We start from the raw sequence: 18792 nt of genomic DNA on the forward strand, positions 1-18792 counted from the left end.
TTTTGATACAAAGATTAGATAAGACTCAGCCACTGTTGACATTATCTGTTGAACAAAAATTAATTACAGATTCAGGGGCTGATGTTACCATAATTGCTAAAAAGGATTGGAATCCATTATGGAAAGTAACTTCTTTGCCAGTTGAACTTACTGGATTAGGTGGGCCTAAAAAAACCCTTATGAAAGTAAAAATCTTTTGTTGTGTACTGGCCCGAAGGGACAAACTGCCTCCATTTTGCCTTATGTTCCAGATCTACCTCAAACTCTATAGGGCTGAGACCTCCCTGCTCAATGGGATGCTAATATTGGGACATCTCTTTCAAAATTTATCATGATGGCCACGGCCACAGTCCCACCATCCGAATTACAGTGGACCCCTGGTCCTCCAGTTTGGGTGGAGCAGTGGCCTCTTAAAGGGGAGAGATTAGATCAGGCTACTTTACTTGTTAAACAGTTACAAATGGGACATTTAGAGCCATTGCATAGTCCCTGAGTACTCCCATATTTTGTATTCCTAAAAAAATCAGAAAAATGGAGATTATTACATGATTTAAGAAAAATTAATGCCTGCAGTCTTCCCATGGAGGCTCTACAGCCTGGGCTCCCTCATCCAGCCCTCATTCCTAACAATTATCATCTAATTATCATAGATCTAAAAGATTGCTTTTTTACCATACCTTTACACCCAGAAGACAAAGAAAAGTTTGCCTTCTCCCTTCCTAGCATTAATGCAGGAGCGCCTGCTCAAAGATATCAGTGGAAAGTTCTCCCACAAGGAATGATTAATAGCCCTACTATTTGTCAAGACTTTGCAGATCGAATGAGCTATTTGACCAACTCATGAAAAATTTCCAACTGCTCTTATTTATCATTACATGGATGATATCCTTATTGCTCATGACAATCCAGAACTGCTGTCACAAATTTCTTTACATTTAATCAAACAAGTTAATAATGCTGGTTTACAGATAACTCCAGATAAAATTCAAAAAAAGGAGCCTTGGAAATACCTTGGTTTTTTGATCACTCAAAGAAATATACGACCACAAAATATATCTTTCCATATTCAGGAGCCTGTTACTCTAAATAATTTACAAAAATTACTTTGCCATATTAACTGGCTCTGCCCTCAATGGGTATTCCTACTTATCAATTACAATATTTGTTTAATACCTTAAAGGGAAACCCCGATCTGTCCTCCTCTCATTACTTATCTGAAGAAATAAAATTAGAATTAAAACAGATTGAATCCTTTTTATGTTCCAGACAATTAACACAAATTGTTAAATCTCAGGTCATTCACTTCATTATTTTAAATACCCCACATAGTCCCACAGGTTTGCTTTGTCAATTTCTTCCTCAGATAGGAGTCATTGAATGGATTTTCTTACCCCATCAACAAAAAAAGAAATTATATACTAAATTAGAACAACATATTCATTTACTCACTAGGGGACAACACTGTTGTCAAGTACTTACTGGATATGATCCTGATATTATTAATCCTGGTCTTCCTGGCCCTTTATCAATTGGAAATGATATGGCTGATCACTTTGTTATGTATAATAATGTTTTACAGAAAGCTATTGATTCTCATCAGTTTTTTCATCAGGGTTCATGAGCTTTGGCTAACATGCATCAGATCTCTTACAGACAAGCTCAAGATATTGTCCATGCTTATCCCAATTGTCAGAGGTTTTCTAAATCTAATTTCCCTGGAGAAGTTAATTCTTGAGGAATAAAAGATAATGAAATTTGGCAAATGGATGTCACTCATTATGCTCCTTTCAGACGTCTTACATATTTACATGTTACTGTTGAGACTTACTCTGGTCTTATTCATGCCACTGCCCAAACAGGAGAGACTTCTAAACAGTTAAAAAACATTGTCTTTCTGCCTTTGCCGCCATGGGGATTCTAAATCAAATTAAAACAGATAGTGGACCGGCATACACCTCCAAAGTCTTTCAAGTATTCTGTGACAACTGGAACATTAAACATGTCACAGGAATCCCACTTAACCCCACTGGCCAGGCAATTGTTGAAAGAGCTAATGGCCTTCTTAAATCTCAAATAAGTAAACAAAGGAGAGGTAATATAGATATAGGACTGGGCCTCTCATGAACAGGTCTTTAAACTCTGTTTACACTACATTTTTAAAATTGTAACTCTCAAAAATTAACAGCCATAGAATGACACTTTATACCTCCTAAAGAGAGACCTAAACCCTTGGTTTTATGCTGCCACCTGCTGACAGAACCACAATGGTCGGGACCTGTGGAATTGTTAATATAAGTAGAGGGTATGCATCTGTTCTTTCACCCACAGATCCACTATGGATTCCTACTAAGGCTGTCAAACCTTATGTGGAACCCCAAACCAGACAAAAAATTGAATCTGATCCCAGAATCTCAATGCCTCACCATCATACCTCAACCCATCTCACCGGGGATGGTACACATGAGCCCACCAGTAATGACAATGATGACAACAAGCTCCAAATCGACCCGAGTAAATTAAAAAACTTCAAAAGTCAAATGGCTTTCATTAGCTCAGTGCTTAAGCTCAGTAACTCATTTGAGAAACAGAAACTAGACTAAAACCTACCTGTTTAACTAGATGGTCTCAAATTTTCTGATATCCAGCTGGTTATCTTGAACAGACTTCTAAATTTTCTTCTAAGCTTGTCTATGTATTTCTTCACAAAATCCTGTGGTAAAGTTCTATGCCACTTTTTTAAAAAGGGAAAACTTTCTCTGCATCTTCTTGAAAAGGCTTGCATACTTTGCTTTACAATGTAAATTTGTTATCTTGCTTTCTTTAAAACAGGGTGAGGCCTCACTGATAAGCTCTAGTATTCTTTAGAAACACAATCTAAACCTGACTGTCCTCTTATGCTAGTGAGGTATTTTTTATTACATTTTAAACAAAATCTATAAGATCTTTACTTGTTTTTGTTGTTCATGTCTATATATATATGAATGTAAGCTGTATGTCTACATGTTCATGTCTGTATGTGTGTTTGTATTGTCTGCATGGTACCAAATTGACTTATAATTAATGCACACTCATTAAATAAATAAGTATACTTTTCAAGTTCACGTGGCTTTAATTTTCTAAAGTTTTAATAAAATAAATATATCTTCAAAAATTGATTTAAACCTTTTACCTAAATTTGGCTCAAGGTCAATATGCCTCTTCCTTATCTCAACTCTGCCTCCTGGCCATGCTGGGAGAAACAATATCTTTTAGACATTATCTTTGCTCCACATGGCCTCTCTGTATTCTACATGGCCCTAAATGCCACATGGAAACTTGGGACCCAAAGTGGCTAGTGAAATGAAACCTATGCCCAATGTCTTATAGGCCCTAGTTAACAATATCTGATAAGGGTATAGATTTAATACACCAAGTTTTTGGTTGGAAAACCATAAATACGTATTAGGTAGAAATAGCTAAGACTCAATCTGGGATTTGAGTAATTTGCTCTGACAAATGGATGCCTATTTACTAACCTGAATGTATAAAAATGTTCTTATCAACACACATTGCTGCCTGGGTTTACTGATCAAACAGGATTACTAGAGGTCTTTTCACTTAACTGCTCTTAATACAAAATTATAAAAGATTTTCTTTATTCTTTAGATAACTGGTTTAAAAAACTTATTTCATGATAATTTCTTGTGCTCTCTGCCTTTAAAATCCTTTGGCACTATGGTTTTTGTAGTAATTTGTGATCTTATTCAATGAAATGTTTTAAGCCTTTTGTTATTTGACAAACTTTCCAAAACCAAATACTGAAAGCTCAACCTTTTGATTTAAACTAACTTTGAGGAGTTCCAAGGGTCCTGGAGTTTCTCAAAGGATATATAAAAAGTGTATCAAAACTAATTGGCTTATTTGATAAAGTAGACAATTTTGGAAATCATTGTCAGTACTGAGATGTTATGAATATGTGTTCCAAAATCTTGTAAAGTTCTTGAACATCTGTGTCTTGATATAAATGCTACTGGTCATAGTCTTGGTTTAATTATAATTTTAAAATGTTATGTCTTCAAATATTTCATGAAAAAACTCTGATAGGTACAATTTCCTGACAAACTTTGAGTTCATACCTTTAAACTAAATTTTCAAAATTCTAATAAAGAAACTGATGAGTTTGTGAACTTTCTCACCAAGGTCAAAACAACAAAAACTAACTAATGAACTGATTAAAAAGAATTATGGGTTTCTACAATTTCCTTATTTTGAAACACTGCTGGTTCTCTTAATGTTTCGTTTTCCAAATTTAAGAAAACTCTCTCTTAAACTATCTATAACTGACAACAGTTTAGTAAAATATCATTTAAAACAGAGATTAAAGCATTTGTTTTCTCTCTATTTGATTCCCTCCAAATTTAATAACCTTAAGTATCTTTATCATTATTATGACTATGTGGCTATTTGGATAACTTTAATAAAAATTAACTCTCTTTATAATGGGATATAATTTAAAACTTTGGTTATAAGATAGCATGTCTCTTCTAAGTTGCTGACCCCTCTTGATGTTGCCCTAATTTGGCCTAACTGCTGTTTCATCTCCCCCCCCAACAACATGGGACAGGACAGAACCTGGGAATGAGCCTTCCCAGCACTGAGGGATTTGTACAAATAAAAGTAAGACCTTTTCAATCAAAATATTGATCAATGATTTTATGAGGAATGCCTTGATCATAAAGGGGGAAATAATATCTTGTCTACAAAAGCAGTTTTCTAAATTTTCTCAGCCTTAAAGAGGTTGCTTATAACTTGGATGAGACATCCTATTTCTTAAACAAAAGATTTATAATTAATCAAAAATTTACAAAGACTAGATGCTTTGGAAACAGGAATGTCCTGGACTGGTGAACATTAACAAACTCTCTGGACTCAGAATCAACTATCATACAGAACAGAACCCCATTCCAGAGTTTCAACAACTGATGATTTCACCCCAATTCACAGCACCTGGAATGGTGTCGATGCAACAGCTCTGAGAGACAATATCATCAGTCCTCACCTGGTATAAATTAAAAGGAGTTGCCATAATAAATGATAGTAACGTTGCTTTAAATGCTTTTGTCTTAACTGTGAAAATCTGGTCTATAGCTTTTACTTTTTCTTTTAATTAAATAAATAAGATTGGGGGAGATATGGAGTATACTATAAAGCGAATGTATTTCAAAGGGCCTCCAAAGCCTTGTAGTCTCAGGTTTAACCTAACCTTTTGGGATTACATATGGAAATGTTAACCTTGCAAAAGACAGGAAACTTTCCCCAAGCTAAAGTTTCTGTTATAAGGTGTAGAATTGTAACACAGCAAGGTTGCTGGCTCAAGGACAGACAAGTTACTTGATTGTTATGTTAAAATGCTGGGGAAATTGCTGTAGGGAAAAATAGTGTTTGCTAAGATCAAGTTTTTGTTGGTGGATTGACTTAACCTTTTGCAAATTGCATTATGGAATGTCACTTTGCTTATTTCAATGATGTTACTAGTTTTCCATTTGTTAGCCTTGTGTTTTTGTAATGGTTAAATCAACTGAATTTTCTTGTAAAACTTCCTTGTCTTTACAATAGAAGGGAGAGGCTTACTTTGGAGGCAGCTGCCACATTCAATTTTGCTCCTCCTTCAGTTCTCCTCCTCCTCAATGCATACGTAGTGCTTGAGTATTCATTTAATTCTTTTCTTTGTATCCATTACTCAGGGAAAAGTGGTGTAACATGTGTAGATGTAGAGTTGTTCATAGTAGATCTTTATTGTCTTTTAAATATCCAGGGATCAGTACTGTTGAGCCCTCCTCAGTTTCTGATATTAATAATTTGTATTTTCTCCATTTGTTCTCTTGGTGAGCCTGTCTAGAGATTTATCAATTTCATCAATCTTTTCAAAAATCATGTTTTAGTTTCATTGATTTTTCTTTATTATTTTTCTTTTTACAACTTTATTGGCATCTGCTCTAATTTTTATTTTTATTTTTTCTGACTGCTTTAGGCTCACATTGCTTTTTTTCCCTTGTTTTATAAGGTTGAAGCTTAGATTGCTGATTTTAGATTATTATTCTTTTCTAACATATGCATTCAATGCAATAAATTTCCCCCTATGGACTGCTTTCACTGCATCCAAAAAAGTTTTATAGGGTATATTTTAATTTTCACTTAGTTCAAAATATTTTTAAATTTCTCTTGAATCCCCGTGTTATTTGTAAGTATGTTATTTTATTCCCAAATATTTGGGTATTTTCCAACTATCTTTATATTTTTCATTTTTACTTTAATTCCACTGTGGTCTGAGAATATATTTGTATGATTTATAATTTGTGAAGATATATTTTATGGCCTACAGTGTGGTCTCTCTGGTAATGTTTCATGTAACCTAGACAAGAATGTGTATTCTACTGTGTTTGGTGGAATATTCTACAAACATCAATTAGACCAAGATGATTGCTAGCACTGTTCAGTTCAACTATATCCTCACTAATTTTCTAATTGCTTTATCTATCCATTATTGAAAGAGGGGTGTTGAAGTCTCTAACTATAATAGTAAATTTATCTATTTCTCCTTGCAGTCCTATCAGTTTTTGCCTAATGTATTTTGACACTCTGTTTTAGGTGCATCCACATTAAGGATTGTTATATCATCTTGGAGAATTGGCCCCTTTAAAATTATGTAATGCCCATCTTTATCTCTGATAATTTTCCTTGTTCTTGTATCTGCTTTGTCTGGAATTAGTATAGATACTCCAACTTTCTTTTGATTAGTTTTAGCATAGTACATCTCTCTCTATCCCTTTACTTTTAACCTATCTGTGTCTTTAGAGTTAATGTTGGTTTCTTATAGACAACATATAGTTGGGTCTTCTTTTTTTATCCACTCCGACAGTTTCTGTTCTCTAATTGTGTAGGTAGATAATTCACATTCAAAGTGATTGTTGATATAATTTGATAAATATCTATGATGTTCATAACTGCTATATATTCATTATACTTGTTCTTTGTTTTTTTTTTTTAAATCTTCCCCTCTTTTTCTGTCTTCCCTGGTTTTAACTGAGTATTTTATATAATTCCATTTTTTTCTCTTCTTTTTGCATATCAATGATACTTCCTTAAAAAATTTTTAGTTGTTGTCCTACAGTTTCCAATATACATTTATAACTAATCTAAGTTCACTTTCAAATGACAGTGTATCATTTTTTTTATTTTGTCGATATACATTGTGGCTGATTATTGTTGCCCATCACCAAAACCACCCTCCCTCGTCCCTCCCCCCTCCCCCCATCATGTCCCCTCTGTTTGCTTGTCATATCAACTTCAAATAATTGTGGTTGTTATATTTTCTTCCCCCCTGCCCCGGTTCTTTTGTGTGTGCGTGTGTGTGAATTTATATATTAATTTTTAGCTCCCACCAATCAGTGAGAACATGTGGTATTTCTCTTTCTGTGCCTGACTTGTTTCACTTAATATAATTCTCTCGAGGTCCATCCATGTTGTTGCAAATGGCAGTATTTCATTCGTTTTTATAGCTCAGTAGTATTCCATTGTGTAGATGTACCACATTTTCCGTATCCACTCATCTGATGATGGACATTTGGGCTGGTTCCAACTCTTGGCTATTGTAAAGAGTGCTGCAATGAACATTGGGGAACAGGTATACCTTCGACTTGATGATTTCCATTCCTCTGGGTATATTCCCAGCAGTGGGATAGCTGGGTCATATGGTAGATCTATCTGCAATTGTTTGAGGAACCTCCATACCATTTTCCATAGAGGCTGCACCATTTTGCAGTCCCACCAACAATGTATGAGAGTTCCTTTTTCTCTGCAACCTCACCAGCATTTATCGTTCAGAGTCTTTTGGATTTTAGCCATCCTAACTGGGGTTAGATGGTATCTCAGTGTGGTTTTGATTTGCATTTCCTGGATGCTGAGTGATGTTGAGCATGTTTTCATATATCTGTTGGCCATTTGTATATCTTCCTTAGAGAAATTCCTACTAAGCTCTTTTGCCCATTTTTTAATTGGGTTGCTTGTTTTTTTCTTGTAAAGTTGTTTGAGTTCCTTATATAGTCTGGATATTAATCTTTGTCAGATGTATATTTTGCAAATATTTTCTCCCACACTGTTGATTGTCTTTTAACTCTGTTAATTGTTTCATTTGCTGTGCAGAAGCTTTTTAGTTTGATATAATCCCATTTGTTTATTTTTCCTTTGGTTGCCCATGCTTTTGGGGTCGTATTCATGAAATCTGTGTCCAGTCCTATTTCCTGAAGTGTTTCTCCTATGTTTTCTTTAAGAAGTTTTATTGTTTCAGGGTGTATATTTAAATCCTTAATCCATTTTGAGTTGATTTTAGAATACAGTGAGAGGTATGGATCTAGTTTCATTCTCCTGCATATGGATATCCAGTTATCCCAGCACCATTTGCTGAAGAGGCAGTCCCTTCCCCAGTGAATAGGCTTGGTGCCTTTGTCAAAGATCAGATAGCAGTAAGTGTGTGGGTTGATATCTGGATTCTCTATTCTATTCCATTGATCAGTGTGTCTGTTTTTATGCCAGAACCATACTGTTTTGGTTATTATAGCTTTGTAGTATAGCTTAAAGTCAGGTAGTGTTATGCCTCCAGCTTTATTTTTTTTGCTCAGCATTGCTTTGGCTATGTGTGGTCTTTTATTATTCCATATAAAAGATATTTCTCTCCATTTCTGAGAAAAATGTCTTTGGAATTTTGATGGGGATTGCATTGAATTTGTATATCACTTTGGGTAGTATGGACATTTTCACTATGTTTATTCTTCCAATCCAAGAGCATGGGAGATCTTTCCATCTTCTTGTATCCTCTCTAATTTCTCTCAGCAGTGGTTTGTAGTTCTCATTATAGAGATTTTTCACCTCCTTGGTTAACTCAATTCCTAAGTATTTTATTTTTTTGGTGGCTATTGTAAATGGGCAGGCTTTCTTGTTTTCTCGTTCTGCATGTTCACTATTGGAGAAAAGAAATGCTACTGATTTTTGTGTGTTGATTTTGTATCCTGCTACTGTGCTGAAATCACTTATCAATTCCAAGAGTTTTTTTGTAGAGGTTTTAGGCTGTTCGATATATAGGATCATGTCATCTGCAAACAGGGACAGTTTGACTTCATCTTTTCCAATCTGGATGCCCTTTATTTCCTTCTCTTCTCTGATTGCTCTGGCTAGTACTTCCAGCACTATGTTGAATAGGAGTGGTGAGAGTGGGCATCCTTGTCTAGTTCCTGTTCTTAAAGGAAAACCTTTAAGCTTTTCCCCATTCAGGATGATATTGGCAGTGGGTTTGGCATATATGGCTTTAATTATGTTGAAATACTTTCCTTCTATACCTAGCTTATAGAGGGTCTTTGTCATGAATGAGTGCTGAACTTTATCAAATGCCTTTTTAGCATCTATAGAGATGATCATATGGTCCTTGTGTTTGACTTTATTAATATGGTGTATCACATTTATTGATTTGCGTACGTTGAACCAACCTTGCATCCCTGGGATGAATCCCACTTGATCGTGGTGAATAATTTTATGTATGTGTTGCTGTATTGTTTGCTAGTATTTTAGTGAGGATTTTTGCATCTATATTCATCAAGGATATCGGCCTGTAGTTTTCTTTTTTGGTTATATCTTTACCTGGTTTTGGATCAGGATGATGTTTGCTACATAGAATGAGTTTGGGAGATTTGCGTCTGTTTCAATCTTTTGGAATAGATTGTAAAGAATCGGTGTCAATTCCTGTTTGAATGTTTGGTAAAATTCTGCTGTGAATCCATCTGGTCCTGGGCTTTTCTTTGTTGGGAGCCTTCTGATAACAGCTTCAATCTCCTTTATTGTTATTGGTCTGTTCAAATTTTCTATGTCTTCATGGTTCAGTTTTGGGAGCTTGTGTGTGTCCAGAAATTTATCCATTTCCTCCAGATTTCCAATTTGTTGGGGTATAGTTGTTTATTGTAGTCTCGAATGATTCCTTGTATTTCAGATGAATCAGTTGTAATATTGCCTTTTTCATTTCTAATTTTTGATATTTGAGTCTTCTCTCTTCTTTTTTTTGTTAGCCATGCTAATGGCTTGTCAATTTTATTTATCCTTTCAAAAAACCAACTTTTTGATTCATTGATCTTTTGTATTGTTTTTTTGGTTTCAATTTCATTCAGTTCTGCTCTGATCTTAATGATTTCTTTCTGTCTGCTAACTTTAGGTTTGGATGGTTCTTGTTTTTCCAGTTCTTTAAGGTGAAGTGTTAGGTTGTTCACTTGCCATCTTTCCATTCTTCTGAAGTGAGCATTTAATGCAATAAATTTCCCCCTTAATACTGCTTTTGCAGTATCCCACAGGTTTTGGTATGATGTATCATTGTTTTCATTAGTTTCAATAAATTTTTTGATTTCCTGCTTGATTTCTTCTTGGACCCATATGTCATTAAGTAGAATGCTGTTTAACTTCCATGTGTTTGTATAGTTTCCAGAGTTTCATTTGTTATTAATTTCTAGTTTTAATCCATTGTGGTCTGAGAAAATACATAGGATAAATCCTAGTTTTTTGAATTTATTGAGACTTGATTTGTGAGCTAATATGTGATCTATCCTGGAGAATGATCCATGTGCTGATGAGAAGAATGAATATTCTGAGGTTGTTGGATGGAATGTTTTGTAGATATCTGCCAATTCCAATTGGTCTAGAGTATTGTTTAGATCCTGTGTTTCTCTACTGATTCTTTGCCCAGATGATCTGTCTAATGTTGACAGTGGCATGTTGAGGTCCCCTGCTATTATGGTATTAGTGTCTATTTCCTTCTTTAGGTCTAATAGAGTTTGTTTTATCAATCTGGCTGCTCCAACATTGGGTGTGTACATATTTATGATTGTTATGTCTTCTTGATGGATCAGTCCTTTTATCATTAAGTAGTGTCCCTCATTGTCTCTTTTTATGGTTTTTAGTTTAAAGTCTGTTTTGTCAGATATAAGAACAGCTACTCCAGCTCGTTTTTCTTTTCTGTTTGCATGGTAAATCTTTTTCCATCCTTTCACTGTTAGTCTGTGTGAATCTTTATGGGTGAGGTGGGTCTCTTGTAAGCAGCATATAGTTGGGTCCTCCTTTTTGATCCAGTCAGCCAGTCTGTGTCTTTTGATTGGGGAATTTAAGCCTTTTACATTAAGAGTTGTTATTGAAAGGTGTTGATTTATTCCTAGCATTTTATTGGTTGTTTGGTTGTCTTAGGTGTCTTTTGTTCCTTGCTTTCTGATTTACTGTTTGGTTTCTGTGTTTGTTGTTCCTTAGATTGTAGATAACGTTTTTGTTTGTTTGTTTTCTCTTCATGAATGCCATTTTTATTATATTAGTGGGTTTAGATTTTCCTTTGGTTTTTATGGCAGTGGTAGCTATTTTTCAGGAACCAAACCCAGTACTCCCTTGAGGATTTCTTGTAAGGGTGGTCATGTGGTAGTGAACTCCCGCAGTTTTTGTTTGTCTGAGAAATATACTATTTGCCCTTCATTTCGGAAGGATAGCCTTGCAGGGTAGAGTATTCTTGGCTGGCAATCTTTGTCTTTTAGTATTTTGAATATATCATCCCATTCCTTTCTAGCTTTTAGGGTTTGTGACGAAAAGTCTGATGTTAGCCTGATTGGGGCTCCCTTATAGGTGATTTGATGCTTCTCTCTTGCAGCTTTTAAGATTCTCTCTTCGTCTCTGAGTTTTGCCAATTTGACTATAACATGTCTTGGAGAAGGCCTTTTTGGGTTGAATAGGTTTGGAGATCGTTGAGCTTCCTGGATCTGAAGATCTGTTATTTTTCCTATACCTGGGAAGTTTACTGCCACTATTTTGTTGAATATGTTCTCAATGCAATCTCCATTTTCCTCCCCTTCTGGAATACCCATGACTCAGATATTTGAGCGCTTAAGGTTGTCTGATATGTTTCTCAGATTTTCTTCAATGTCTTTGATTCTTTTTTCTTTCTTTTTGTCTGCTTGTGTTATTTCAAACAGCCCATCTTCAAGTTCAGAGGTTCTCTCTTCAACTTCGACAAGCCTGCTGGTTAGACTCTCCATTGTGTTTTTTATTTTGCTGAAATATCTTCTTCAGTTCAGCCAGTTCTGCTACATTTTTTTTCAAGACATTGATTTCCTTGTACATTTCCTCTTTCAGATCCTGTATGCTTTTCCTCATTTCATCATGATGTCTAGCTGAGTTTTCTTGTATCTCATTCAGTTTCCTTAGAATTATCACTCGAAATTCCTTGTCAGTTATTTCAATGGCTTCTTGTTCTATAGGATCTAGAGTTTGAGATTTATTAACTTTTGGTGGTGTACTTTCTTGATTTTTTGTATTTCTGGTATCTTTTTTTTATGTTTATTCATTGTGGCAAGGGGTTTCACAGTCCACCAGTTTGAGACTATTGATAACTAAGATGTTGCTGTGGTTGCCCATTTGGTATGGCTACCTCCATGACTGCTCAGTTGGCCTCTAGTGCCTTGTGTGTATGGTTGCTTCGGGTCTTGGTCCTCTCTGGGGAGCCACCTCTCTGGTCAGCTTGGACTCTGCTGGGCTGCTGGATCACGGGGCAGTACCGCAGGATGTGTGGTCTCTGCTGAGCTTTCACTTCCCGTGCAGGACTTCTCCCTGTTCCATGCACTCTGGCCCGGGCTGTTGGATCATGCAGTGGCGGCCCCACAGGGTGTGTGGTTTCTTTCAAGTCTCCGCCTCCCTAGCTGGACGTCTCCCCACTCTGTGCGCACTGGGCTGGGCTGGGACGTGTCTTCTGCAACCCTCGTCTATCAGCTGGGCCTTCAAGACCCTGCTCGGCACCGCCTTGCCCAGGAAGTCTACCAGGTTTCTGCTAGGCGCAGACGACTGGTCGCTCTGGGTGCCTTTATAGCACTGTGTAGATCTTTCTTGGGACTTATCACCTTCCTCCTGGTATCACGGTTATTTGTGTACTTGTCTTATCACCCACACCAGAACGTGAGCTCCTCGACACTGTATCATTTTACATATAGTTCAGATATCTTGTAATAGAGTGTCCCAAATTCCTCTTTCTCATTTTTTAGAAAATTGATGTCACTCATTTCCCTCATCCATATGCTATAATCACCAAATACATTTTGTTATTATTACTTTGAACAGTTATCTATTAAATAATTAAGAATAAAATATTTTATTTTACCTTCACGTATTCTTTTTCTGATGCTCTTCTTTCTTTCCTATAGATCCAAGTGTCTAATCTATCTCATTTTTCTTCTTTATGAGGGACTTCTTTTAAAATTTCTTACAGGGTGAATCTACTGACAATAAATTCCCCCAGTTTTTGTGTGTCTGAGGTAGTCTTTATTTCTACTTCACTTTTGAGGAATAAGTTCACTGGATACAGAATTCTAGGTTGATAGTTTTTTATTTTTTTATTTCAACACTTTAAATACAGTCATGTGCTACATAACTACATTTTGGTGGTCTGTATGTCAATTTACTGAAAAAGCAAACTTCTGATGTACATCTAAATCTACTTTTAAAAGCAAAGTTAAAAAACAAATAATTTAAAGAGTATTTTGGCTTTATAGGTACCTGCTAAAAAGTTCTGTTTTTCTCCACATGTTTTCTTTGTGTTTGTTTCCCTCTAGAAGAAAATCAGTAAAGGCTCTTCAAGAATTGAACCAGGTTTTGTGCTTCTATTAGCATTAGAGGAGACAGAGCCTGTAACCCTTAGCATAACACACTTAGCACAGATCTGACAAATAGAAAGTGCAGGATAAATGTAGGCTGCTGTTATATGTATTAGATTCATAAATTCTATACATATATATTTAGTACTGATGTTTGCTTCTCATCTGGCTTGATAATTAAAAAGGAGCAGGCAACAGATTCCTCAGAGGTGGCACTTCTAGAATAGTGGAATGAAGAGCTTGGAAATTTTCTCCCTGCCTCCCCCCATAATGTTAAAACTAGATAAACTTGTAACAAGAACAGTTTCAGAATGGAATTATCAAGGAAATTGATCAAAGGCATACAAGAAATTAAGAAGCATTAACTGAAGAAAATCACTAAACTTTAGCTAAGAACAGTGGGTGGGAGTCTGAAACGCTTTGCCTAGAGCTGTTCCCGTCCCTCTTTCCCCTACCCCCCGTCTCAGTTGGTAGTTCTACCAGGGTGTGGCAAGCAATAAAAATTAGTAGCTTCCCTGCTGGGGCTGCTGACTTGATTTGGAAGAAAGCTTGGAGAAACCCAGTGCCACTGAGTGTTGCCATAGCAGTAGTGATCTCAGTAGGAAACAAATAAGGAAGGTAACACAGCAGCTAGCCTGGCCTTGTGATCTTGGTTGAGACAAGCCCAAGAGAGACAAACTAACCAGAAGTTTAACAGGATGATCCAGGGAATGAAGTAGCCATAGTGGGTTACCATGTACCTCTGGTATTCTGGAAGGCTGCACACACATTCAAGGCTACACACCGACCCAGGCGAGACCAGAGGGAGCCCTAGCTATTCACGCATCCCTAGTGAATATGAAGCCTTGCACATGCATAGAGGAGACACAAAAGAGCCTGCAAGAAAGTAAAAGTCTAGGGCAGACTTGTACATTTTCTGATCCTTGAGGGCATTTCCCAGCCCACACAAAGATTCATTGCAAATGAATATAAATGCTGTAAGCCTTACTGACTTTTGAGTATTTGAGCACAACTTCTGATCCATCACTGACTCACCACTGAACTATGCTGTCACAGGAGAAACCCCAAGGACCAGGCTTAAAAATAAAAATAAGAATAATCATAATTTAAAAAAAAAAAAAAAACTGATCTGAGATAGCAGAGAAAGAGGGCAGAAGAAAATATTTGATGAAATAATGGCCAGAAACTTCCAAAATTGATGTAAAACACTCATCTACACATCTAAAAAGCTCCAGGAACTCCAAATAGTATCAACACAGAGAAGTCCACCCTAAGCACATCGTAGTCAAACTGTTAAAAACCAAAACAGAGAAAATTTTTGAAAGCAGCAGGAGAGAAAAGACTTATATTCAGAGAAACAATTAACAGCTGACTTCTCAGCAAAAAATAGAGACCACGACGAGCTCAGCAGTGGTTTTGCTGAGATCTGTGGCGGCTGGTGCGGGCTGCAGAGAGGCAGGGGCGTGACAGGCGATGCCGGCGGGGACGCCTCCTGGAAAGCGACCCAGGTCTTTTCAGAGTTCATTAAAGATCCGGTTGCCAAGGAGCCCAAGTAGAGGAAATACGAAGTTTAGAGCCTGAGAATTCTGACAAATTAAAGCCAGTTCATGGGTTAATTTTTCTTTTCAAGTGGCAGCCATGAGAAGAACCAGCAGACTCTGGTTCAGGACTCCAGACGACACGGTATTTTTTGCCAAGCAGGTAATTAATAATGCTTGTGCTACTCAAGCCACAGTAAGTGTACTGAACTGTAACCATCAAGATGTCCGTTTAGGAGAGACATGATCAGAGTTTAAAGAATTCACAAAGTTTTGATGCACCTATGAAAGGTTTGGCACTGAGCAATTTGGGTGATTCCAGAAGTACGCAACAGTCTCGCCAGACAGCAAATGTTTGAATTTGAGGCAAAGACATTAGCAAAAGAAGAAGATGCTTTTCACTTTGCCAGTTATGTTCCTGTTGATGGAAGACTGTATGAATCAGATGGATTAAGAGAAGGATGGATTGATTTGGATGCACACAATCAAGATGATTGGTCAGCACAGTGAGGCAAGTCATAGAAAAAAGCATACAAAAGGGCCGTCGCCGCGGCGGAGCGGAGCCGAGCTGATCTGATAGAGGAGCGAGGTTACCGGACGGGCTGGGTCTATGGTCGCTCCGCGGGCCGCTCCGCCGGCTGGTGCTTTTTTATCAGGGCAAGCTGTGTCCCATGGCAGGGAACTTTTGGCAGAGCTCCCACTATTTGCAATGGATTTTGGATAAACAAGATCTGTTGAAGGAGCGCCAAAAGGACTTAAAGTTTCTCTCAGAAGAAGAGTATTGGAAATTACAAATATTTTTTACAAATGTCATCCAAGCATTAGGTGAACATCTTAAATTAAGACAACAAGTTATTGCCACTGCTACGGTCTATTTCAAGAGATTCTATGCCAGGTATTCTCTGAAAAGTATAGATCCTGTATTAATGGCTCCAACATGTGTGTTTTTGGCATCCAAAGTAGAGGAATTTGGAGTAGTCTCAAATACAAGATTGATTTCTGCTGCTACTTCTGTATTAAAAACTAGATTTTCATATGCCTTTCCAAAGGAATTTCCTTATAGGATGAATCATATATTAGAATGTGAATTTTATCTTTTAGAACTAATGGATTGTTGCTTGATAGTGTATCATCCTTATAGACCTTTGCTCCAGTATGTGCAGGACATGGGACAAGAAGACATGTTGCTTCCCCTTGCCTGGAGGATAGTGAATGATACCTACAGAACGGATCTTTGCCTACTGTATCCTCCTTTCATGATAGCTTTAGCTTGCTTACATGTAGCCTGTGTTGTACAACAGAAAGATGCCAGACAGTGGTTTGCTGAGCTTTCTGTGGATATGGAGAAGATTTTGGAAATAATCAGGGTTATTTTAAAATTATATGAGCAGTGGAAGAATTTTGATGAAAGAAAAGAGATGGCAACTATTCTTAGTAAGATGCCGAAACCAAAACCACCTCCAAACAGTGAAGGAGAGCAGGGTCCAAATGGAAGTCAGAATTCTAGCTACAGCCAATCTTAAAACATTCCGAAGAATTCCATAGCGGACCACTTGGAAATAAACCATTGGACAGATTTCAGTAATGTCTTCAATGGAACACAAATGAAAATGAATAGCTTGTTTCTGTCAAGCATATTGGGAAGTGATTTTATTTTTGCAAAATAAGTTTTTCCTTACCTAGTTTGATTCTAGTACATAACTGATTAAAATCTCTTGATTGTAAAAGTTTGAAAAGGTTCTAAGGGGACCTACAGACAGACATACGTGGACATTTCAAAATTAATAACTTTTGATTAGTATATTTCTTAATTTGGATAATAGAAATTATAGCTTTTTATTAAGCCAGGAAACATGAAGCACCATTTGTTAAAATTCTCTTTGGTCATTGAGGGACCAAAAAAGGACAGAAAAAGTCAATATATGAGGGGTTTGTTTCCCTCCATAAGTTTAACTTTAAAACTGTATTTAAGGAATCAAATCTTACAAAATCCTATAAGATTTTGGTAATGATGTTGATAATTTCAGGGAAATTAATCAAGTACCTATTGATTTAAAAGTGTATTTTATTCAGTACTTTTGGTATCTTGCCATGGAAGATACTAGCCCAGACTAGCAGAAAAGTGCAATATGTATAGCATACTTTGACATTTTAAAAGTTATATTAATTTTGTAATTTGAAATGCTGGGCAAACTTTAAAAAAAAATCCTACGTGAAATTATTTGCAATTAACATACAGTTAATCAGGCATTTTGAAAGCTTAATTGGATAAAACCACCATAATAAAGTTGAAATTTGTAACATTTTAATATTAATTTTTATTCTACTGTGAAAAAGGTTTTTATAAGATATACACACCCTAGTTTAATTTTGTGTCATAGTGTGGATTTGCAAATTTCTAATTTATCCTGAGCCAGGAACACAATCAGGTTTCAGGCCAGTTGATACTGGCTGTTCTTAATTCTCATGTAAGTATAGGACTTCAGACTAAATGTTATGTCAGTGGGACTGTGCTGTCTGTGGAACTTAAAAAATTAATCATTTTCTTCAGACTTGAAGGAGGGTGACAAATAAAATTTGGAGTCATAGGATATTAATGTATAATTTAAGGATTAAAATTTTTTTATAAATCAATTGTGAACAATGGGTTATTAAATTAAATGTTGACTTCCTAGTATAAAACTGTAAGAATAAAAGTAAGTTCTCCAGCAAAAAAAAAAAAAAAGTACAGTGAATGCGAAATTCCATTTAACTTAATGGCCGTTGTGTCTCACAGAAAAATGATATATGAACAGAAGATAGCAGAGTTACAAAGAAAACTTGTAGAGGAGGAATCCATGGATACAGATCAAGGTAATACTATATTAAGTGCTATTCAGTCAGAGTTGCCAAAAATCAGATGCCTATTGAAGGGAAATACAGAAATCAAAAAGATACAAGATTGAACATATCAGAAGGAAGCATAATTACCTGCCTTTCATTATTGAATTGTTAAAGACTTTAGCAGAACACTAGCAGTTAATACCACTAGTAGAAAAGGCAAAAGAAAAATATAATGCAAAGAAAGCTCAGGACACCAAATGAAGAGGATGCTTTGGGATGTGTACACATTTCTGCTTCTGCATTTATTTTCATGGAAACCATTAAGTATAAAGAACTTTACACAGCATCCTGTAGAGAGTACTGACATTAATAAAGCAAATGTATTTCACAGGGCCAAGCTTTCAAAGCCCTGTAGTTTCAGGTATAACCTAACTTTTTAAATTTACACATAGAAATGTTAAGCTTGCAAAAGACAGGAAAATTTCCCCAGGCTAAAGTCTCTGTTGTAGATAAAGAATTGTAACACAGCAAAATTGCTGGCTCAAGGACAGTCCTTGGTGCAGGTTAACCTACTGATTGATATGTTAAGAACGTTACTTGCTTGTTATGTAAATATGCTGAGGAAATTGCTGTAGGGAAAGAAAGTGTTTGCTAAGAACAAGCTTTTGTTGGTGGACTGACTTAATGTTTTACTAGTTGCATTATGGAATGTCACTGTTATTTCACTGATGTTACCA

General features: G+C 36.2%; 1 protein-coding gene and 1 pseudogene across 1 annotated transcript; both read left to right on the forward strand.

Annotated features, from left to right (window-relative positions):
• Positions 1-2264: 2264 nt before the first annotated feature.
• Positions 2265-18316, forward strand: LOC134362496 (ubiquitin carboxyl-terminal hydrolase isozyme L5-like; annotated as a pseudogene).
• On the forward strand, positions 15843-17875 carry LOC134362807 (cyclin-C-like). Its single transcript, XM_063078086.1, is given in 2 exon segments — positions 15843-15857; positions 15859-17875. Coding segments are annotated over 2 exon segments (912 nt in total). The 3' UTR covers positions 16756-17875.
• Positions 18317-18792: the final 476 nt, after the last annotated feature.

The sequence above is a fragment of the Cynocephalus volans genome, chromosome 14 (genome assembly GCF_027409185.1).
Source record: "Cynocephalus volans isolate mCynVol1 chromosome 14, mCynVol1.pri, whole genome shotgun sequence".
Taxonomy (NCBI): Eukaryota; Metazoa; Chordata; class Mammalia; order Dermoptera; family Cynocephalidae; genus Cynocephalus; species Cynocephalus volans.